The sequence below is a fragment of the Taeniopygia guttata genome, chromosome 3, assembly GCF_048771995.1.
Source record: "Taeniopygia guttata chromosome 3, bTaeGut7.mat, whole genome shotgun sequence".
Classification (NCBI taxonomy): Eukaryota; Metazoa; Chordata; class Aves; order Passeriformes; family Estrildidae; genus Taeniopygia; species Taeniopygia guttata.
In genome coordinates this window covers 46,912,698-46,936,052 of record NC_133027.1, presented here as the reverse complement: position 1 = coordinate 46,936,052, position 23,355 = coordinate 46,912,698, and the positions used below count along the sequence as shown (strand labels likewise).

General features: G+C 43.3%; 2 protein-coding genes across 3 annotated transcripts in view; one reads left to right on the top strand and one right to left on the bottom strand.

The window, feature by feature from the left end:
- The window catches only part of METTL24 (methyltransferase like 24), a 45,977-nt gene extending 37,508 nt beyond the window's left edge, over nucleotides 1-8,469 (top strand). For both annotated transcript variants that reach the window (XM_030267739.4, XM_072926777.1), the window contains exon 5: nucleotides 6,972-8,469. In XM_030267739.4, coding sequence (XP_030123599.4) covers nucleotides 6,972-7,286 — 315 coding nt within the window. In that variant the 3' untranslated portion in view covers nucleotides 7,287-8,469. The remainder of the gene's footprint in view (nucleotides 1-6,971) is intronic.
- A 7,662-nt stretch (nucleotides 8,470-16,131) lies between these two features.
- Nucleotides 16,132-23,355, bottom strand: part of CDC40 (cell division cycle 40) — a 37,790-nt gene continuing 30,566 nt past the window's right edge. Inside the window, exons 13-15 of the mRNA XM_002194411.7 lie at nucleotides 19,393-19,469; nucleotides 17,854-17,998; nucleotides 16,132-17,112 (exon numbers count right to left, since the gene is read on the bottom strand). Of these exons, the coding sequence (XP_002194447.1) occupies nucleotides 16,935-17,112; nucleotides 17,854-17,998; nucleotides 19,393-19,469 (400 nt within the window). The 3' untranslated portion in view covers nucleotides 16,132-16,934. The remainder of the gene's footprint in view (nucleotides 17,113-17,853; nucleotides 17,999-19,392; nucleotides 19,470-23,355) is intronic.

Here is a 23,355-nt window from a genome sequence, read left to right as displayed (position 1 = left end):
AAGAGATGTTCTTTAAGGTGTGGTGGACATTTTTTGAAGATGGGACTCTGATTTCTTTCTTCAATTACTTACGTTTTTAAGGCCCCTATGGGCACTGTGTTAATAAACCATGGCCAAAATGCTGTTTACTCTGAGCGACTGTTTTATAGTAGCCTAAGACATCTGTCCCTTGCACTGCACACACACACTTGCAGGTCTTGCTCCTCAGGGCTTTGGAATCAATTGTTGCTTCACCATTTGCTTTCTATTCCAAACCTCCTGTCCTGACAGCCCCCTTGTCCTGCTGCAATGTGCTTGACCTGTTGCTGCTGTCTTTCACTTTCATCAAGACCAGGATAATGTGGCTTTATGCAAGCATGGATCTGCGTCCCACCATCCGTGCTTGGTGCTTGGAGCAGCACAAACAGACTGCAAATGTTAGTTCCCCTCTAATGAAGAGGCTTGAGGGTCTAGCATACACCATTTATTCTTTTGAGTAAATATCCGTTCCCACAGGCATCCAGCGGTGTCTGGCAGAGAAGATCAAAAGAGCAGAAAGGAAAGGGTTTCCCCCCTTTGTGGGGGGAGTGGGCAGCAGGACATCTCCTGCAGGATTAGATGGCTGAATGCACGTTTTGCAAAGCAACTCATGCGCTCAGCCAGGCTGCACACAGAGCGGCTGCGCTTCCAGCTCGGCTGCTGGAGGAGTGCACTCAGTATTTAAAATATCTGTTTGTAGCATGGGCATTGGCAAGCAGGGCTTTTGCAGCTGATCAAACTGTTAAATTATTTAAAGTCTGGGTTTCTGAAAACCCCTTATGGGATTTTGCCTACTTGGGCAATCTAGACATTGGATTGAAGGACTAGGTGAGGGATCTGGGTTGTTTTATCCTTTTAGTGTGAAGCAGGAGAGCTATGCGAATTGGAAAAGGTAATGGGTGCAAATGGGAGCTGGAGCAGTGTTTCTGAGCAGAGACACACACTTGTGAGCTGCTGCCACTCGGAACTGATGAGGAGGTCAATGTTTGAGGGCTTATGTCCTCATGGTGACTTTTCATCATTTCCTGTGAGAAAGCATCACCTGCAGTCTTCAGCTATTGCGTGGTGAGGCTCCTGTTGCCTGCCCTGGAGACTAATCTCAGTTTAAAGAAATGGGGAACAAAAATCTTTGATGCTCAGTTTTTCTTGTGAGGGGAAGGTCTTCTCCCTCGGCCACATCCATGTGCAGTGGGTGCCTGCTCCATGCAGAGGGTTTGTAGAATCTGTTCTCTGGGTCATTGTACAGGAACCTTGGTCTTGCTGGGTAGCAAGCTAGACAAGATGTCTGGCTTCAAGATCATTATAGTGTAGAGCTAGCTAAACCCATCAAACCTGTCTGAAAATCAATTCAGGCCTGAGGACCTGTATTATTGTATGACCAGAAGATGATTAACAAGTGACCTGCTGTCTCCGACTAGTCCAGTGTCCAACACAAAATAGGAGAGATGCCAAGAACTTGTTCCTTGGCAAAGAATGATGTTTGTGGTGACAGAATGCTACAGGTGAAAACCTGTGACCTCCTGACCAAATGCAGCCAAGGAGAAAGTATTTCAGGCCATGATCTTGTAAATCATCTGGGGGTTGTTTGTTCAAAGATTATGTTGTCCATTGGTAAAGTGTCATTATAAGGAGCCTTCTGCCAGCTAAAAGGTCTCTTCTAAAGGCCTGTCCACTGGAGTAAGAGGCATTGCTTAACTGGTCCAGTTAACTGGACTGGATGGGGTCTATGTATCTTTTATTCTGTAATGGGTCCTCAGAGAGAAATTGCTTCCAGATGGGGAGAGTATATGGGAAATGTCTTGGCATGAGAGACCAAGGGAAGAGCTGGGGAGTTAAAGTGCCAGGGCTCTGAGGCTGTGGGAGGAAACAATTGGGGTGCCAGCAGTGATCTTTCCTAGAACAGTCCCCCATGGGAGAGCATGGGCAAAGTGCTCACAGTGCTCCTGAGCACGCAGCTGAGATTGATGCCTCCTGCATGTGCTGGGTGGGCTTTCTGGATGGGTGCATTTGTCTGGGGCCATTACTGCATGTGGCAAGCTGTTGCTGTACTGATAATTTGCTGTGAGAAAGTGAAGTTTTTAAAATATATTTTGAAACATTTTCTCTGATTTAAGAGGTAAACATGGTATTACTTAATATCCTGCTCCTGCTGTGTAATGGGTTCATGGAAATACATCGCCAGAACTGAAAGGACCTGTATTGACCAGGACTGTCACTTGTGAGGCTGTGGAGAATCAGTGGTGAGAGCAGAGGTACAAAGCTTGCCTGCACTCACTGCAGGTTTTCTGTTTCAGTGATGTGTATATTATATGAGTAACTTCAACTGGGCAGGGGCCCTTTACTGTAAAAAAAGACCAAAGGCCCTGTAAGCACCCAACTGCACAAATCAGTTTGTGACTTTGATGCCTTAAGCAGATTCTTGAAGATGTGCCCGATCTGTCACACTGAGAATGTATAATCTCAAATGACACATTTGTTCCAGAGCCAATTTGAAACTGGCTGTACAGACCACCAAGAGAGGTGTAAATGTGAGCAGGAAGGAAGGGAAGTAATTTGGAAGAGAAGTGCTGCCGGTTGGAGCTGTACATCACTGCTCAGTGGTGATTGACTTTTCTCCTGATTTCAGCACCCGTGTTGCTCTGGCCAGGCCCCCAGCAGTCCTGGTCTCCCCAGCAGATGGCTCAGAGAGAGGCAGGACATTTCCCCCTCCCACTGCTTGCAGGGAGCATGGGAAGAGACAGCCACAAGCTGCTGGGAGCATAATTTGCTATTAGGTTATGTGGCATCCTGGCTGCCATCAATTACAGCCTTCACTGGGAATGAAAGGGACTTTACATCCAAGCCATCTCCTGCTGGTGAGGACGGGCTGTGGATGCATTTTGAGAGGAAAGAAAATGAGGGAAGTATTATGCTGAAAATCTGCACATGGGAAAAGGATAAGAGGGAAGTTACAGTTAAACAAAACACACCCAAGCACCTGCTGTTACCTGCAAAGACATGCTATCAAAATGTAAATTAAACAACTTTTTCTAGAATTTCGTTTTCTGAGAATAGAGAACTGTACTTAGGGAGAGAGGGGGAAAAAAGTCTGGTGCACAAGCCAGCAGACCTTTTCTTGCTGAGCAGCTGATATCAAAACGGCAGCCTGGTATCACAGGGAGCCAGAGCAGAGGAATATCTTTCTCTCACACTGTGGGAGCAGCCCTGCAGTTCAGGAGGCTGGGGTGGCTCTGAGTTCTGTCCCTGTGCCTGAAAGCTGTAGTCAGCTCTTCTCTCCCTCCTCCCAAGCTTACACTGCAGACCTGCTCCCACAGAACTGGAGGGATCCTCTGTACCTAACTTGCATTTGCTGGTTTTGCCTTTCCTGGCTTCCACTTCCACATGCTGAGCTCATGCTGGAAGTAATACTGCTAAATTGCTTCCTCCAGCTACTCACTCTCAATTGACTCTTCTCCATGGGGAGCTTTAAATGATGCCCACAGGCAGCACAGAGCCTGAAATCCCCCTTAACCCTGGCATTTCAGAAGCGGTCAAGGTGAACAGAGCTCAGATCTCTGCTTTAGGAAATGATGCATACTTGTAAAAAGTTATTACCCTAAAAAGAAGAAATGAGCCTTCATACAGTATATGTTGACCTTCACTAAGTAAAATACAATTTTTCAGCTGTTTTATATGCCTGGTTGTGCATAAGCATGGCCCCTCACCTTTTTTTTTTCCTCCAAGTGTAAGTGGTACAATGCTGCAGTGCTTTTTCAAGGGAGCCAAACTGAGAAAATATTCTAAAATCCACATTTTTTACTTTTCTGTGATAACCTAGTTAATTTATGGAGGATAAGAGGATTTGTAGAAGATAAGAGGAACCAGCCTTTGTGAGTGCTTGAAACTCACTGCCATACTTTACCTTCAGGCACTGTAGATCTTTACCCTCCAGGATTTATTCACAGCAGTGTGCTCCTGGGTGAATTAGAGCTCTGAATTTATAGATTTGCCCACTTATCCTTTCACTGGCACTTTGGATCAAGGCAACAGGAAGGTGGTAGTGCATTTCTTACCGATAGTGCGCTGCTTATCACCAGTGGTAAATATCTCCTGAGCTGTCTAATCATCACAAAACTTGCATTTGGTGTTAGCAGGTTGCTTGTAATTTGCTCAGATATGCCTAAAGAGAGCTATTCTGCCATTCATTTTACACTATCCATGGCATGCACTGGAGACTCTGGGCCAGGAAGGACACCTTGCTTGGCAGGCAGTCACGAAAGTTGATGGGTTGAGACAGGTACCTTCCTCCGTCCAGATTTCTTAGCAGTGCAGGGCACTAAGAGCAACAAAGACCCTCTGGTTTGTGTTTGCGGCACATCTCCACTAGCCTCGTGTTTCTTTTCTGGTCATTTCATTATGTGTTCAAGCTGTTATTGTGGTAACTCATTTTCTCCTACTGAAACACTGGTTACCAGCCACTTTTCAGATCAGTTTTGCAAATACAACACAGAGCATGCAGAGTGCCTGCTGAGCAGCCAGAGCAGCAGTTAGTGTCACAAGAGAAAAACAAACAAACCTGAAGGACTGAAAACATTACCATGGGAAAAAGATGTCCTAGTGATGCCATAAAGTAAGATCATGGGAAAACAAACGCAAATGCCTAGAAACATTTCTTCCCCTATCCTTCCACTCCCTCCCCGCAAGGAAAAAAAAAAAGGGTTTTGAATAATTTGTCTGCTTTCAAAGTTACGTAAGTCTCCCAGAGATAAAAATCTGTGGTTTCTTAAGTGCGGCAGTGTGGTCTTTTGGCAATTGCATCTGTGTGGAACCAACTGCCTGCAAAACTGCATTACAGGTAGAGATACGACTTGGTAATTGCAAAATAAATTACCAATTTAAATGTATGAAGGAAAACAAGTGATCTCACCCACCAGCTGAAATGTCATGAGCTGCATCATTTAAATTCAGCTTCCCCTTGAACCCAAAGGAGCGCTGTGTTCAACTGTTTCACTGACCCGCGGATGGACAGACTGACAGGCTCTTTGTTAGAGAGGCAAGTTAGGAAATACCAGAGCAAGGTTGTCTATGCAACCTTCATTTCTGCTCCCCATGCACACATACCACAATATGGGCTTTAATTCCACAATCCCTCAGTCATTTTCCACTGGCCCCCTGCCTCCTACAGAGTGAAGGAGGCACAATGCCCTCTTAATGAGCAGACAAGCAGTGGCTTGGCTTATTATGATTCGCTCTGTGACCATGGACCTCATTCAAGTCCTGCTCAGAAAATGTGGTGTTTTGTTTCCAGCTGTTTTACAGCTTCTTCCACCCAAATCTCACAGCCCTTCACGTGCTCAACTCCTATTCACTGATTAACACCCTTGTTTTACAGATGGAGAACAGAATAGGCAAGTGTCCTCGGAATCTACAGATTCTTGCAATGCCATGCCAATCCATAGTGCTAAGGGAAAAGCTCCTGAGGAGGGCTGAGGTGGCTGTGAGCTCCTCAGCCCCTGGCATCTCCACTCAGCCCTCCATGGAACAAGAGAAGGTGGATATGGCCAACCCTTGCCATGGCCCTGTGGTTTCTTGGCCATGGCCCATGCAAAGCACATGTTGTACTGGAGATATACAACCAGAGCTGTGCTGGGCCAGGGCAGAGGGGTCTGTGAACTCCACAGATGGGGCATGGCATGCATGACACCAGCTGGCTGCCCTGGGATGGGGCAGCTTAGGAGAACAGTTGCCTTGGAAGTGCTTTTACATTACCTGCCCAAATCTCTCTCCTATACCTGTACAGGTGCCTTTTTTGATACTGCCCCAAATGGTTAAGGTAGACTGCCAGAGAGAATCTGGGGGTTTTGTTGGGTTTTGGGGTTTTGTTGGTTTTTGCTTTTTTTTTCCCTTGGTTTGATTTTTGGGGGTTTTTCTTTTTTTTTTACCCTTTTTTGTTTCAGGAATTCTTGACTAAATAAAGTCTTCAGTTTTTCACTTCAAACCCATCTTGAGTCTGAGCAGATGGGCAGAAGCATCAGCTCAGGTAGAACTGGCACAGGCAAACCCTGCTCTCACAGTGTAGGACTTTCCGCTGCTGGGCTCTGGAAAACAAGCTGAGCTCTGCAGCTTGTGGCCACTGCTGCACTGTAGTCACTGTTTTCTACCAGGTGTGAAATGGTGATGAAATACTCTTTTTATGTTAAAGCACCAGCTCCCCTCCCCAGCTAATCTCCAAACAAAGTCAACTCCCAGTTGTGTTGGGCTGTGAGAAGCTGGATTGCTGAATATCTCACTACAAAATTAAATCATGGTCTAAAACTAGAAAGCAGCACTTATCTGTTAGATCTGTTATTCCTTTCAAACACTTTCACTTCTTCTTTTCTGCTATGCCTTTTCCTTTGGAGGCGCTGCCCTTAAAATCTTGAAGACTCTTTGCAGAGTTATCCTTTGTTTTGGTCGTCCTCTCTCAGCATCTGTAGCGATGCCTGCAAAAACTTCAGCCAGCAGCTTGGCCAAGGCCAGCTGATCACTTGAGCTGTCCACAGCGTTCATTTTTTGCTTTGGTCTTCTCTTGCACTGCATGATACATGTAGCATATGGCTCATGAGCACCCTACTCAGCTATGGTGCAGGCAATCACTGTTAGTGGGTTTGGGTCTGTTGTTTGGTTCTGTTTATTTTTTTCATAGCTGTGATACCACCCAAGAATTGTGAAGGAACCAGTAACATGCTTTAGTTATAGGAGGTGCCTGGAATATGCAGCTTTTCCACCACGAATTGGAGGCAGGAGGAAAAGGGCTGTGAACAGTCAAGTTAGTCCTGTGTTAGTCCTCTGAGACTTTTTGATTTATTTTTTTTAATACCAAATTTAATACCAAATTAATATCTGTGTATTGAAAAATGGCCAACCCTGGCCTCAAATGTTATTGTAACTGCAAAGTTCCTCGTTTTCACATAGTAATGGTGCTTTTGTTGCAGATTGATGTCCTCAAGGCAGACGTGGAGAGCGCCGAGTGGAAGATTTTGGAAAACCTAATCCTGGAAGATGTTGTTGAGCAGATAGGACAGCTGGTCTTTGAGGTGCACATCCACTGGCCTGGCTTTGAGGTCAGTGGCAATGACAGCACCGTGGTGCGGTACTGGTACAGTCTGCTCCGAGAGCTGGAGCTGAAGGACTTCAGGCTTTTCCATACCTACAAAGACTTATCAAAACCACAGATGTTTCTGAAAAAGGAAGCCTTCAATGCCAGTAGCTCTTACACACTGAGCTGGGTAAATACAAGATGGAAATAGCAGACAGATATTTATGATGTGTGATTGCGAACCATCTGGCCCCGTAGCGTTGTTGAAGAGGATTTTGGTGTCACTGGCTAAAGTTGCTAAATATGCACACAGTGACTGCTAACAAAATGAACTGGCTTTTATATTTATATGTTGTCAAAAGAACTGGCACTAGGAGAAGATACATGGTGCAGATTTGTATAGCAATGTATTTGCCAGAGGGTACATTGTCCCAGAGGACAGAGGTTTCTGTAAAGGTTTTTCTGGGGGAGCTAAGAGCATGGCTTTTCCAGGCTGCCCCATGCCTGAGCATGCCAGCAAGGAGGGCATCCCTCTGGGAAGCTCTGCTGGCTGAGATGGACCAGCCCTTGGTGATGAGGTGTCTTTTTAAGAAAGTGTCAACTGTTACTTCTCTGTAAAGTGATCATCTTTGATTTGCACCTTTTTTACTTCGGCCTTGTTTCCTATGGAACAAACATGAGGCAAGAACAGTATGTTCTTGAACCCACTGGCAAATTTCAGAGAATTTGGCAGAGGCAGAAATCACCACCCAACTAAATTCCTACCTATTTCTTTGAGCAGCTTCTGAATGCCCTGACAGTTTTTTTAAGCTAGTCAAGCTGCAGAAAGTGACTTCAATGCTTCTGACACGGGAGATGGTGGGACAGAGACACTCAGCTGCTGGATAAACTGCTGCCAGAGCTCTCCTTCCTCACCCACAAGAGCCTTCAGCCACAGAAGACAGGGCTTCTCTAGTTCATCTGCTCAAAGAACAACTTGGTTGAAATTATTCATGCAATGGCTGCAGCAATTGGTTTTTGATCTAGTGAGATATATAAGAGATGAAAGTGCAGCCTGGTGTTTTTGTTTGTTTTGGGGTTTAGTTGAATATTTCCTGGTGCCTTTTCCAGTGCTGTGCCTCACCACCTTGTCTCTCCCTGGCACAAGGAGGCTAGACCCTGGATCTGCACTGACGCTGGCAGAGGTGGCAGCCCAAGCTGGTGCCCTGGACTGCAGCTGTGCTGAGGCTCTGCTGGAATGTGGATTGTCTGCAGTGCCCCTGGGAGCCTTTGACATTCCCCAAAGAGCTAAGGAATGGGGGGAGTTAAAAATTATATATCAGGTTGGATTTTTTCTTATCTTTAGATGAATTTTGATATTAAACTTTTCATTAAAATACAAGATGTCATTTTCATGTCTTTGGTATGTGGACTTTTTAACTGCCTTTGGTTTCTGACTTCTCCAAGTCTACAGCTTCATCAAGGGAAGTGGTGGAGGGGGAGATGCTGATCTCCTCTCTTCATTGACCATTGTCAGGACATGAAAAAATGGAATGAAAGTGTGTCAGGGGAAGTTCAGATGGGTTATGGGGAAAAGGTTCTTTACCGAGAAGGTGGTCCGTCACTGGAACAGGCTTCCCAGGGAAGTGCTAATGGCACCAAGCCTGTCAGAGTTCAGGCAATCTCTGCATAACTCTTTTACTAACCTGGTTTAGTTTTAGGTTCCATGAGGAGCAGCGAGTTGGTCTTGATGATCCTTATTAGGTCTTTTCCAACTTGAGGTATTCTATGATTCTATAAAAGTAGCTCCTGTTTCTGCTCCTGCACATCCCACCTGGCCCAGGGCTTTGCAGACACCCAGGTGTGCCCACCATATCCTCAGCTCTGCATCAAAACCAAGATGATCAGATACAGATGTGTTGAATTCCCCATATCCAAGATGCTGGGCAAAGCACTTTCCTCAGGGCTGAGCTACCTATTGCCATCCCTGAACCAGGTAAAGCCCAATCCAAGAGATCCACAGCCTCTGAAAAATGAGTAAGAAATGCCTTCTTTGTGACAGCCAGCCTTGCTGCAACCCTCATACATTAAGTACTGAAGCTGTTTAACAGAGGAGATTCATCAAAATGCAAGAGGCTGCCAGGGTTTCCTAAACTAATATCTGGCATGTTGGAACGGCCACGCTCACTGCACCGCAGAATGGCTCAAGTCCTGTTTTTCAAATAACGGGGTGGCAAAAGTCCAGCTGCAAGTCTTGATTTATTAATGAAGCATAAAAATATGGGTTCTAGCACTGTGCAGGTTTTTCCTCCTAATTAGTCTTAGAGTAAGTAGCCTAGTAGCTTATTATCATTTGTTTAAGAAACCAATAGATAGAGGTTAAAAAATAAATTACATGACCTCTCTCAGATATTAAAACTCAAAACAGAAGCACATCTTCCATCATTTATTTCCCTGAAGTAATATGGTGATATGCAAATTACAGAAGTGGAGTAGAGGTCAATCTCGGTTCTTTGGTTAGTTAGGGAGTTTAATAAACCCTGAGGTAATCTCTTGACTGGGACTGCCAGGTAGTGTCAGAAACACTTCAGGATACAGCAAATATATATTTGGTAAAAAAGATTCCAATAACTATGGTAATTTTAAAGAAAACCTTATCTCTAATACAGGGTAGATAAAAGCTATTTATCATTCTGGAGGTAGTTATGTGATGTTATAGGAGAAAATGAACAGTGCTTATTTAATGCACTCTCTGCTTTTCTACTTCACATCTCTTAGAGTAGAGTTACAGCTTTCCTTTCTGAGGTCTTGCTTTTATGCCCTTACCCCTTCTCTTTTACTGACCTCTTTTACCTAAGGGACAGACCTTCAAATTAATTCATTCCTGTCTCCTAATGACTGAGCTGCCGGGTACGTGCCCAGGGACACAAGCCAGTGCTGGCTGACTGCTGCAGTGGACAGGCTGAGGGATGTTGTGCGGGGTCTGTGTCTACCCGCTGCAATACTCGGGCACAATTGCCCCTGACCTACTCAGAGATCATCTCCATGCACTAACCACATGCCAGTGTTGCACTCCACAACTCTTCCCAGGTCACACCTGCACAGAAATCACCACAGCTTCCCCCTTCTCCAAGGATTAGGCACACAGAGCACCATTAAAACCAGTGTGGACAGGGCATTCTGCTCTTATAGCCACAGCCTGGAGTCTGGGAACTTCATGACCATGGAGGAAGTCAGACTCAGCCCCAGATCTGCTCAGCATCACCATTACAGGTATTGCCCAGCTCTGCTGTTCTCCCATTCTCCTGGCCTGCTGTCCCCAGGTGCCCTGGGCATCTCCCCACACTCCCTGCAGGCTCATGTATCAGCTCTCCAGAGCAGCCAGTCCATTGCTTCCAGCCCAGGCGCCTCCTTCCTGCCCAATCCTCAGGCTACTCATGGTGGCCACAGCCGGTGCCAACCCCACCTAACAAAGACACAATGACAGGTTCTGTCCCTGATGTGGAGCCATTATTGCATCAGCTGGACAACTCCATCAGAGATGTTTCAGGTTGGTCTAAAGGGGATCCTCACAGGGGTAAGGGCAATTCTACATACACAAATCCTTTTGTGGGGGGTGAGGGCATTTCTCTTTCAGACAGGCTCGCAGTGATTTATAAATCACTCACATTTGTGAATCAGAACCTACAGGTGCTGTCAATAATTTGGTGAAAATGAAGAGAAGCAACAGATGTGAAGTCCCTCAAACTATCCCAGCTGATACTGCAACATGGCATGTCCATGGCAGCACAGAGGGGAATTTGTTAGAGCACTAATACACTCCTCCAGGAAAACTGGGCCCTTTCTGAATGTCACATTGGCTTCCTTGGAGGTTCCAAAATTTGCCTAAACAAAGGTCTGACCTCCTGCTGCACTCCAAAACCTGTCATTTATTGCATGTACTTCTGGCCCCAGGCTTTGATCCCATTGTGACTTGTGAAAGGTTGTTCTTCGAGCACCTCTGCGAAAGAACAAAGAAAGCGTAAAGGGAACATATGCCTGGCCTTCCTTGGCAGATGCCAAGAAGACATATCACCCAGTAGCACACCTGAAGAAATGGCACTCATTCTCTCTGGTGAATAATTCAACAGCTGACACCATCTGGTTCATTACAAACTTTTGTTTCATGAGCTTCATTAGCTGCTCCCTTGTCCTTGACAGGATGCTCAGGGTTATTCAGTAGGAAATAACTCTTGATTTTTTCCTGCTTGTTAACACAATGTGACATTTAATCGCAGTCAGTAGAGACCTGGTTTAGTGGCAGTGGAAGTTCAGAGTTGACCTACATTCAGAGACATATTTAAACCTGTCCCCCCTCCACTGGCTTTCAGGGGCAGCATCTGCAGAGCAAGCTTGGCTCTTGAAGGGAACCACCTGCAGGAATGAATGGATCTCTGCCCTTAAATAGAAGTCTCTGTTCACGGTGCAGTTTGACCCCATGTAAAGAGTTTTACCTGCTTCAGGAGACCTTTGCAGAGACAGCCCATGTTACATCCCTTATCCCAATAGGCAGCACCTTGCACAGGGAGAGCAGGAGCCCACTTTGCACTGCCTGGAAGGGATGACTCAAATGTGAATACCATCAGTGCCATGTCCCTATTCTTTTTGGTGGATTATCAACATAGATCTTTGAGTTTAAGCAGTTTTCTGAAGGAAAGTGCAGTGGTACACACAGTACAGAACTTCTGCAAGTAATGAAGATGCTTCAGCATCTTACCTGGTATTTCCCCCCCTCTATATTTGAAATTCCATTTCTGAATGAATCACAAACAATGTGAATCCCACCCTTGCATCCACCTGCAGATATCGAGTGGAGCCACCACCCAGGGTGCCCCTGCCCTTGCGGGGAGGAGGAGACAAGTCCCTGACTGGTGTCAGACCTCTGAGGCAGCAGCAGCAGCAGCTGTGCCTTTAGAGAACCTGTGTCTCTCCAGTGGTGTGTCTCCACTGATGCCAGCCAGGAGCAGCCAAGACACAGGGAGTAGGACTGCACCAGACAACCCCAGGCTGACCTCTCAAACTGATCCACCAGGTAGGAGAGGCCCTGAAGTGACTTGCAATTTCTTCTTTATGAAAGAAAAATTGCTCCAAGAAACAGGAGAATCCAGGATCCAAAGAAATATTCCATAATGTTATTCCACTTGTTTAATATTGGAGGAATAATGACAAAAAGCAAACAAAACCCACTTGTCCTGCTGCCTCAGCAGCTGATGCCAAAGCATCAGCATCAGGGCAGAGAAAGGAGCTTGCAGCAGGGAAGCTCTTCTGACAAAATTCAGCAAGGATTTGGAAACCAGGGAATGGGCCTTCTGTCTTTCTCCTGTAGATGTCTGGCCTGACAATGATTTCAGAGTCTGAGTTTCCTTTTTATCTCCAGGGAATATTGGAAGGGATTATTGTTTGAGAGGGTACATGAGGAGGAGCTGTAAGAGCAGGACTGTATGGGGATGCCAAAGCAAAATATGAGCAACAGCTCTGAGCAAAGGCCTGGGGGTGCTTGGAGAAATCAGCCTGAAGCAAGCTAAAGTGCAAGGTGAAATTGTTACAACTCTTCCAGGACAGGGCATTTTTCTTTTTTTTTTTTTTGTTTTTTTTCATCTTAATATCATTTTGCAAGAGTTTAAACTCCACCAAAAAAAGAGGAAGACTTATTGCACAATTAAAGAGTTTAGCTGGGGAATAGGAGCAAGACACCAAAGGGGCAATTATGCTGGGAGAATGGGAAAGATTTGCAGCTCCCAGAACTATGTCTGGGTAACTGTCAGTGGTCTTGAAGCCCCATAAAGTTCCTATTACTGAAATGACTCCCCAGAGGATTTGTGTTGCTGTCTTCCTTTCCCAAACCAGAGAAGAAGGCTCAGTTAGCCTTGACATCTTCCAGATTAACAAAAAAACCCCCAAAGTCTAATGAGAACCTCTTACTCCATTGACCGATGCAGCAATGTTTCATTTGAGCAGTCCCCCAGTGGCGTGAAGCACAGCAGGGCAAAAAGAGGCTCAGAAAGGCTCAGTGCATTTAACACATTTTAAATCTTCTGTCATAAAAGATAACAAACAGGTCTGAGGACAAACTTCCAGTGTGCCTGGTCAATTTACAGGTCCATGGCCCGCTGAAGGTTACTGCAGCTTGTTTCTGAAAGTTTTAAATTCTGCAAGCAGCTTCTGTAAACATAACCCTGCCACAAGTAGTTTGCTCTGAGTGCTGCAAGACAGCCATGGTGTCTGTTTTGCTTATCAGCAAGCCTAACAGCAAAGACATATTTTACTGCAAAATATGAGGCTTAAAATTTTGAGTGTATGCTAGTTAAGTCAACCTACAGTAACAAGTCCCTTAAGTAGTCTCCAGAGGAACAACCTTCCTGGCAAGCTATTTTTTCTGGTGTATAGGTTAGACTGTTTATAAAGTCTTCCAAGCAAAACTCCCCTCCCTCCTCCGCTCTCCGCGTGTTCCCCCTTGTGCAGGCTGCTTGTCATATGGAGCCTTCCTAGCAAATGGGAGCAGGATTTTGTAATAACCAACTGGTAGAAAGAAGGAAAGTACATCATGTTACTGGGCTGCCAGAGCTGCAAGGCTCCTTGTTTAAATCAGCTGTTAAAGCGTTAAACAGCGTTACACCACAGTGTTACACCACAGCATGAAACAGCATACTGAACATCTGCCTGCTGCTAAAAATCGGATTTTTATAAGACAATCTTGGACTTTTCTAGATGCACAGTAATTCTGATGTTTGTTCTTTGTAATGAGGGCAAAGACTGAGCAGCCCCATCTTACTGGGGACAATTATAAACTCTGAGCAAGACAGATGCCAAGACCATCTGCTTCAAGACAGCCAGCCTCCTCACCAGCAAGATGCACGAGGCTATGTGGGCTATTTCCCCCTCTTGCATATGAAAAAAGTCCAAAAAAAAGCTGGCAAAAGGTCAAAGGAACTATCAATTTTCCCAGACAGAACTCCAAGAACAATGGAGACAGTTGATTGACCTGCAAAACTTTGCTATAAAAGCAATCAGTATTAATAAAAGCAGCAACATATTGACATGTCATTTCTGAAATCTGCAGGTGCACGATCAAGGGGAACAAAATAACGATGCTGTGATGGCAGCCCTGCAGTCCATCTTTGTTGTGTTCCTTCCTGGCAGTGCCATACACTTGCTTCCAGCCTTCCCAAGATGTCCCTTCAGCTTGAATCACTAAGCACCCTCCACTAATATCTGAGGAATATTAACTGGGGATATTGAAATGCACTCTTCCCTTTTCTCCCAATGCTGACTTTTCCCTGGATCTGTCTACTCACAGGCAAAGTCCAGCACAGAGGGCTCAGCCTAGACTTGCTCTGACCAACCTCTGTAATAGACTAATTGCTGGTCAAACATGAAATTGGGAAGAGAAGGACATGATCTGATTTGATTAGCCCAGAAAGGAAACTCCTCCCAGGTGGCTGCTGGAAAAGCAAGTCTGGACTCGCACCTCACTCACACACATCTATCCTTTGCACAGCAAACTAGCTGACAACATGAGCTTTGCAGTTTGCAACAAGAGGGAATTATCCTCGTGAAAATCCCCCTGCAGGCTTCAATGCAGATGTGAGAAATTCCACAAACGATTAATGTGGTGACTAACTGTGAGGGGCAAAGGATTTTATCTAAAAGTTTCTAGGGTAATTTTGATTCTGAGCTTGCTGCAAACATTTCATCCCAATTCATCAACTCCAGCAGAATTGTTTGAAACTTTTTTTTCCCTCCAAAGACAACACCCAGTATACAAGAGTTTATACACTTATTTTCATATTTTGCATATACTATTTTACAAGTATGTATCTAAAGCTCAGTATGGTAGGTGACACATGGGAAAACACAGTACCAACAACACAACCAAGCATTTCGTATATTATGATTTAAATGGTTTTAAGCATTTGTGAAAGGTGTTTCTGATGTGAAAGCCAGTATATGTTCCTGTAGGAAGATTTTGTATCAGCTCTATTCCTCTTCTCCTCCTTATTTCCCTGTACATATAAACAGTTAACAGGGCACACCACCACATATCCATTTGGGAAATGTATTTGAAGGAGAAAATCCCTTCCAAATTTCTCCACCCCACTTTCTCTTGAAGCAGCACCTGGCACACAACACACACCAGAGTTCAACTCCCAGCTCAGGAATCAAACCTTCCCTCTGAAAAGCACATCAGAAATTCATCCTCTGCAAGACAGCAGCAGCCCTTTCTCACCCACATGTTGAAGAGCAGAGAAGGAGGAACAGCCTTTTCTCTCCCAACAGAGGATCAGCCCACAGGACATGCTGGACCTGCTCTTTCCTCTCTCTCCAGGCTCTACTGCTTTTTATGTCAGTACTTGCATGGGAACAAGGCTGGAACAAGTTACCACCAGGATGGTGCTTGAGAAAGCGTGGAGTTTTTCAGGCATACAAGGCTGCTGGGATGGGAAAGTAACCAGGAATGTGTAAACTCAGTGCCGTTACACAACAGCATGGACTGAGAGTGGAATGACTCTTGAGCTCAGCATTACAGAGTTGGCCTAAAAATGCTTAAGCTTCCTGTTCACTCACAAGGGCTAACTTGTGTAACTCACTCTTTGAAAGACCAGAATTTCTTGCATCCAGTCAAACAATCCAAAATCCACAAAACAACCAACCATATCCTTCCACCTCGACCATGTGGGATTCTCTGTCTCAGCTTCCATCCTGGTGTCAATTAAGGCAATTACTCCTTTGCTAGCCTTTCTAATGAATTTGATTTACAGTAAACAATATAGTATAATTCAAAATTGTAATTAAATACTGATCCATGGGATAAAATTTGCTACATGCATTTATTTTTATGTGCCCAAAAAAAAGAGAGCAGACAGGGAATCAAAAGGTTTTTTTTTCTCCTGCTGCCAAATTGCCTTAGTTTTAAATGAACACTATGAGAGAATGAATTTATCTGAACATTGAAACAACTGCACACTAAAATACCAAATGATAGAAAATATTTTATATGGGCACTGCAAGACATAAAAATTGAATAAAGATAAGCAGAGTTTTTATAAAAAGATTTATTAAAAATAAGTTCTTTAAAGAGAAAACAGTGTGACATGTATATACATTAAATTGTCAAAACCTTATTGGGGCTTATAATACAAACTATTCCAAACAGAAAAACAGACATTCACTTTTTTTTTAATATGTCATGCTTGTTGGAACATAATAGCATATGGGAAGACAAAAAAACAATACAGCACACAACCATTACGAGGAAAACCCTGAAAATGAAGACTACTTGCAAAAGTGAAAGTGAGTATCCTCATGATTCTACAGACAGAAACTAAGACTATGAATGGCATCTTCAGTTGATAGAGTTCATCTGACAACTGCTAGCTTCAATTAATTCTTCATTTCTAGTGTGAATTAGCAAATCTTAGCAAGTGGATTTGTGCTTATCTTTTCCAGCTCTATTGCAGTAGGTACCAAAGATTTCTTCTTAGGAAGAAAGTTACAGAACTGCTAGTTTTCTCTTTAAACTCTCTGACAGCCAGAACCACAAAAATAGCTTTTCTTAAAATTATTTTATTTTACAAGAGTGTTTTGCACAAGCAGAGGCAAGACAAACTGGCACATGATTCGGCATGCTTCAGGTGACCTCAGCTTAGCTTCTCACTCCCAGATGCCATATTTAGAACTAGATCCTTTCACTTGAGTCTTCTGAATTTCCTGCTGTTTAGTGCATATATACAAGAGAGCAGAGAACTGCAGTATTACAATGTCTACCCATCCTTACAGCAGAATGCACCCTAATCTCAGATGTATGCAGGGCTTGCATCTCTTGGTCTCTGTAGCATCCTCTTTAGTCCCATAGTTTAATCAGCCCATCCCAGCCGCACGTGATGACTTTGGATGTTTCGTGTGGATGCCACACTGCACCGATACAGACTTTGTCATGTGCTTTTAACCTACTGTAGAGTTTTGTTGTCTTCCAGTCCCAGATGTTTAGTTTCCCATCTGCATCTCCAGATATCACATAGCTGTATTAACAGGAATAAAATGAGACTTGTATCATGTGTGCAGACTGCTTGTATGCTATTACAAGTAGCAACTGAGCAACCGAAAGGAGCTTCACCCAGGGAGCTTCCCAGCTGACACAGCCTGCAAACATTCCTACCAACGAATTAGTGTTCAGGCTGTGCTCTAAGAGCACACAAGTCCTGCAGAAGTGATTCATCAGCTGCGAGGTAAATGTGCCAAGCAGTGTGATTATACCCTGCACTGTGTCACTGGAACCCAAGAGAAGGTGCCACAAGTTTCTCTACTATTATAGACATTTTTTCCTCCAGGTTTGCTGAAGTTATTTCCCCGTTTTTATAGTAATTTGTATCTTATGTACATACAGTACTAAATGTATGGGCACATTACTAAGCCAACAGGAAGAAAGAGATGATTCTCTGAACAGTAAATGAGGATACCCACACCAGACCTACGAACTGGGGAAACACGGCTAGTTCAAACCCCAGACAAGTGCACATTGTGGGAACAGACCCTGCACTGCACACCACGTGCAAAAATTGATGGGAGTGAGATGTGGAAGCCTCTCTTGGTCCTATCATATGCTAAGAGTAAACTTTCTGTTCTGCTGCTTGGCAAGAGAGTTCTGCCCAATGCCTAGCTAATGGGACTGTGCATTCATGACTGTTGCAGGGGATTCAGAAGAAAATTTAGTGTCTGTACTTGTCAGCTTTAAGATTAAGCTCATTCCCACAAAAACTTACCTCATATCAGGTGAAAAATCCACTTGACAAGCATAGCCAGCTACCATGTGACCTTTGAAAATTTTCTTTTTGTTTAATCTGAATCTGTTCTGAGCTCCAAAAATCAAGATTTGGTTATCCATTGACTGGCAAGCCAACCATTTCCCTATAAATGCAATAAACAAAGGTGGTGTCAGGGTGCTGCATCTGAAGAAACAGAACTAACTGGGATGTTTTCAGAGATTTTTACAATTTTTCTTGCACTAACTTAATCCAGATTTTCATTATGTAGCAGGGATCTAGGTAACAATTGATATTGCTTCTGCCTGGTACAACTGCCAAGAGCTGAAACCTTATGTTTGGGATGCCTGTATTCCTACAAAATGCACTCGGGACTCTACTAAAGGTCTGACTGTTCCAGCTATGTGCTGCATCAACCCCACTGACTTACTGTTAAGTCTTTAAGATACTGTGTAATCTTGCTGGTGCACATAATCACATAAATCAGCGAGGGGAAAAAAATCCATCTAGCTGCACTCTACTTGATTACCTGTTTTGTAGGTACTCTAAGAAAGTCACCCCCTCTTTTCTTTATGGGAAAACAGTTCTAAGGTAGACTGAAGAGTTTATTACGCAATTAATAAAGATATTTTAGTGAAAGAAAAATTGAGACTTTTCTAATCATACCTTAATCTCATTTTGCATCTTGGCAGTGCATTAACTCCTGCCTGAGAATCCATGATGATGATGTGCTACAGAATACCCAGAACAGAGACTTCTGTCCTGAACTCTGCATATTATCACCGCTTTAAAGTGTTTTACACAGTGACAACATAACATTGGCTGTGCAACAAGTTGATCAGCCTTTACTCAGCCTAATGGCACTGTTAACAGCAAGTCTGGCAACACTGTAATAATGGTGACACTAAAGATATTTAAGTTTGGCTAAAACAGATGACAGGAATTTTGCCCTGTTAGAAGGATTTTCACTGATTATTTAAGGCACTAAACAACTATCCTTCTTCAGTATGGTTCTAATTGAAGAACATAAACACCAGTGTAACATTAACATACAGAAACACTGAGATCGTTTGGGATTTCTCGTATGCAAGAATTACTTGGAGTACTTTTGTAACAGAAGTAAACAGGATCATGCACAACATGAGTTTCTGCTTTAACAGCGGCACCACAAGGACTGCTGAACTTGCCTAGCGCTTTGCCACCATTGTCAGTTCCCTCCATAGTTCCTCTTAATATTTTAAATACAGCAAAGAGCACAAGGTAGCTCTATGGAGAGTTCTTTTGCCTTGTCTGGATGAAGGCCTAATTTTAAACTGATACAGTTACCCTGATATAAACCCTCATTTTGACATACTTGTTCTTTAGAATTTTAAATCAAAACATGATCCAATCCAACCCTGGAATAAGTGCACAGAGTCACTGGGGAGGGGTCAGTCTGGGGTGAAAGGAGGATGCAACACAGCAACATCACAGAGATAATAATCAGTAAGAGGTGCCTACGTAAATTAGGTCTAAGAAGGCAGTAAAGTGTTAACTTACCATTTGGAGACAAAGTCACAGCTGGCATGGAATGCATACTTGGCTCAGCTATGTACTTGAAGTCTACAGGAATGTCCCTGCAAAAGGAAGAAGTATGTGTTTTATGAAGACATGGAGATGTTCCAAAGAGCTGCTTCAAGTCAGTTGATTTACGTGGCAACTGAACCATGGAGAATGTATAATGGGATCCAAAGGAAGAATATACAAAAACTCAAAAGTATTATGAACGTCCACCCTAGAACTCCAGATGCAGAGCCATCTAAAGCATAACCTCTGAGAGTGTGAATTTACGCCAGTCAAAGGAGCAGAGTCCAAATTAGAGTCATAATTCTAATTGTTAAGAGCAAAACTAACACAGAGTTCCTTTACTGCCTCCAGTATAACTGCAGCTCTTACAAAGTTCCTATTTAGATAGCAAGAACATACTGACATATGCATGGATCTTACTGGAACATCTTACTGACTTGAATTTTGTTTCAACTCAAATATTTCTGCCTTTTTAAAATTCTTATTTTTAAAATATTTTTGAAGGAAAAGAAAACAAGATTCTTTCTCTCTCATCTCTTTGACATGCCCTTTTCCCCCTGACCTCCCCAACTGGGATGCCAACCAATTCTCAATATTCACCACTGAACTGAACACTGAACTCCCCAGCTCAATTGCATAAAGACAGTGCCAGTGCAGGTTCTTAACATGCACTGTCCTGTACAAAGGCCTAGGGTAAAAACAAGGACAGGCTAATCCTTACTCTGCACAACTGCCATTTGGTTTTGACTATATAAATTGAATTACTAACGGTTTGTGCATATTCACAGTATTCCTCATACCCTGCACTGGAAGACTGGAAAAAAGGGAAGGCATGTACATGGCTTTCTCATTAAGCAAAAGAAACCTCCAGCAGAAAATAGATTTGATTAATGTATTCTGCAGAAAGCACATGCAAAATGTTCTGCAGCAACATTAATTAATACAAAAGGGATGTTTATGACTTCATTGTCTAATTCACAGAGCAGAAGGGCTGCTGGGACACTTTGGGAGCGGAGAACGTGGGTGGCTGCCTTGTCCCAGCTGCCTGAGCCTTGTTGGATGGCAATATGGTCGGCATTAGCAAGGTAATTATCATCCTGCTTTATTGTGCAGGAAGTTATTTCCCATCATCTTGAGTTAAGCAACACACACAGGGGCAGCAGGGTGAGAAGCTGCTCTGTTGTCAGGAAGCAACACAAATGCTCCTGTGAGTTAAAATCATTTATTCCTCAGAATAAGAAGGGCAACCCACTTAATAATTCACTCCATGGATAAAAGCATGCACTTTAGGTCAGGGATAACCAGCTTCCAACCAGGCAGACCCAGGATGGCCGTGAGGCAGCAAATCTGTGAAGATTCCCCATCATCTCTGAGGCTGATCAACACAACAGCATAGGAAATGCAGCCCCTGTGCCACACCCTTCCCAAACTGTTTCCAGCTCCATTTGCAACAGGACACAAGGTTATTGCTGCAGCAAGGCCAGGCCCTGATCCACTCCCAGCACCCACCCCAACGCTCCTGCAGATAACAACCCCCGAAGTCCTCAATGCCAGGTAAAACCAATCCCACTGGAAGCCCCAATAAAGTCTCATCACAGAAGATGCATCTCCAGTACCAAATTGTTCTGCAGCCAGAAATTTAAATGCAGCACAGGTTGTTTTGCCTTCTCCTTTTACAAATGAAGGCAGGCTCACCTACTAGAATTTATTCACAACAGCTCTGCTTTATGTTTCTACCTACCAGGCACACTTAGGAGAGCAGCAGGATATGCTGCATAAAATTATTAGGCAGAATAAAGAGATGCATTTGTGTTTCATATTTGCTTCCAGTCAAATTGCTCAATGGTGCTGAGTTATGTCAGCCTGCTCCCTTAAGAAAGTTACCAACATAGATGCTATCATGGTTGTCCAACCTCAAAACTCATGTGACATATTTGTTTTTTGTGATAAATATTTAAAATTTAAATATTTTAAAGTCCTTTCCCCACTTCATAGCATTTCAAAGGCAGAGAAGTTTTAAATATCAGAAGTTGTATCTTCTAGCCAAGATTTAGAAGTGTTTTACTCTGGGGTTTTGATACAACTTCTTTCCCAGGCAAGAGACAGAAAAATCTTTTTAACAAAAGAAGGAAAAGAATCAAGCCAACCCAAACCCTCAGTACAACCCAATCCAGTTTTAGGACCTACACATCATGAAGATGTCTCTCAGGAGACTACATTAACTCTACCAGGAGTCATAGGTGAAAAGACCCACTGAGGGGCACAGATTTACAGAGATGACAAGCCTCCAAAGCCTGTCAGCATAACAACTAAATTACCACTGCACACTTCTTGCTTTGCTGGCTGACTTGGAGGTAAAAAGAACTAACAGCCTCCAAAGTTAAATGCTCACATCATTTCAGTGCTTACCCAAGCAGGATCAGATGCATACAAAGCAAAGACAAAATAATATTTTGCTTTTCTAGAAGAGAGAACACAGTATATGATACCCATGCCAACTTTAATATCTCAATCACATGAAATGCAAAAGCAGGCAAATTTTCAATACTTCCATTAATATTCCTAAATAAACTATGCAATCTACAAGAGTCTGTACTATACTTGAAGTCTGAACTTTCAGCAACTAACCAACCGCAATTGTATGTACAGCCCCGTTAAGTCTTTGTACGGGATTAATTCTTGGGAAAGGAGATTTAAGTTTTCAGGAGTTCCTCACTGTGAAGTCAGACATGCCATCCCATTACCCATCTCTGGCCAAGTCAAAGTGTTTACAAAACACACTACAGAATTTCTCTAGACAATTGAAACCAAGTAATTAGACCAACTTATAATTACTAGCTTTTAAGGCCATACTCAGGTCATAATTACTTCCACTTTGTTTCTGTAGGATACTGAAGAAACATTGTGCTGAAGAGCATACCAAAGAAAAGTGCCAAAAGGTGCAGCAACTAAATCACTGCTAAGTAGCAAATAACTCTTCTTACTAACTTAGAAAAAAAGGATTTGGGAAACAATTTGCATGGAAGTTTCTGAACTCCAAAATCTTCCATAATGAATGTATTAACTTAGTTTTAAGGCAGTTTAAAAAACTGGATATTGAAATTATAGAAATATGCTTACAGACCGATTAGCATATATCATGGTAGGTTGTGGGGAAAGGTTTTCAATTCATGCCCAGGAAGATGGCATTACATTTGCTCTTTATAAAACCAAAGAATTTCCTAACAACTGCATTACAGAATATCGCATAGAGTCGAGTTTCCTATCATTTCAACAAGGGAGCTCTTTCTTCAGTGTACAAGATGCTATTACATGTTTTTTCTTCAGAAGAAAAAAACTTCTCCTACTGGAACAATCAGGTTGCGATTTTCCCATGCCAGAACCTTTTTGCCTTTCCTGCTTTTCTCCACAGACTGACTAAATCCTCCCACTTCACTGTTTATTTCAGCCATCACACAAAGCTCATAAAACAAGGGCAATCCAATCTCAAGGAAATAACAGATTTGTGCAAGCGAGATCATCCTCCCACTCAGCAAAGAGGAGACATTCCTTAGCAGACATGGTATTGCAATGATTTTTCTTTAAGGAGCTCAGTAAATCCATGCATCTACTTATGAAGTACTGAACAGAGGCTTTCTTGGAGCAGCATATGGTGACAGCATTTTATGTCTAGCCTAAGCCTAGGTTCCCAGACTTTGGTCATTCCCACTGCTACTGGCAATGACTGCAGCTCATCACAGACAAGCTGAGGATTTATCTGGCTGCTTGGGTAACATTCCAATACCACAGATTGGAGTCTCTTGTCTAGGCTACAGGAAACAAAAAAAAAAGCAAGCAGCCAGGAAGAAACTGATTAGTCACAGAACTACTGAACTAGTGTCCATATTATGCAACAGCTTTGCATGTGTGAACAGCAAAAGGAAATGAACGCCTCAA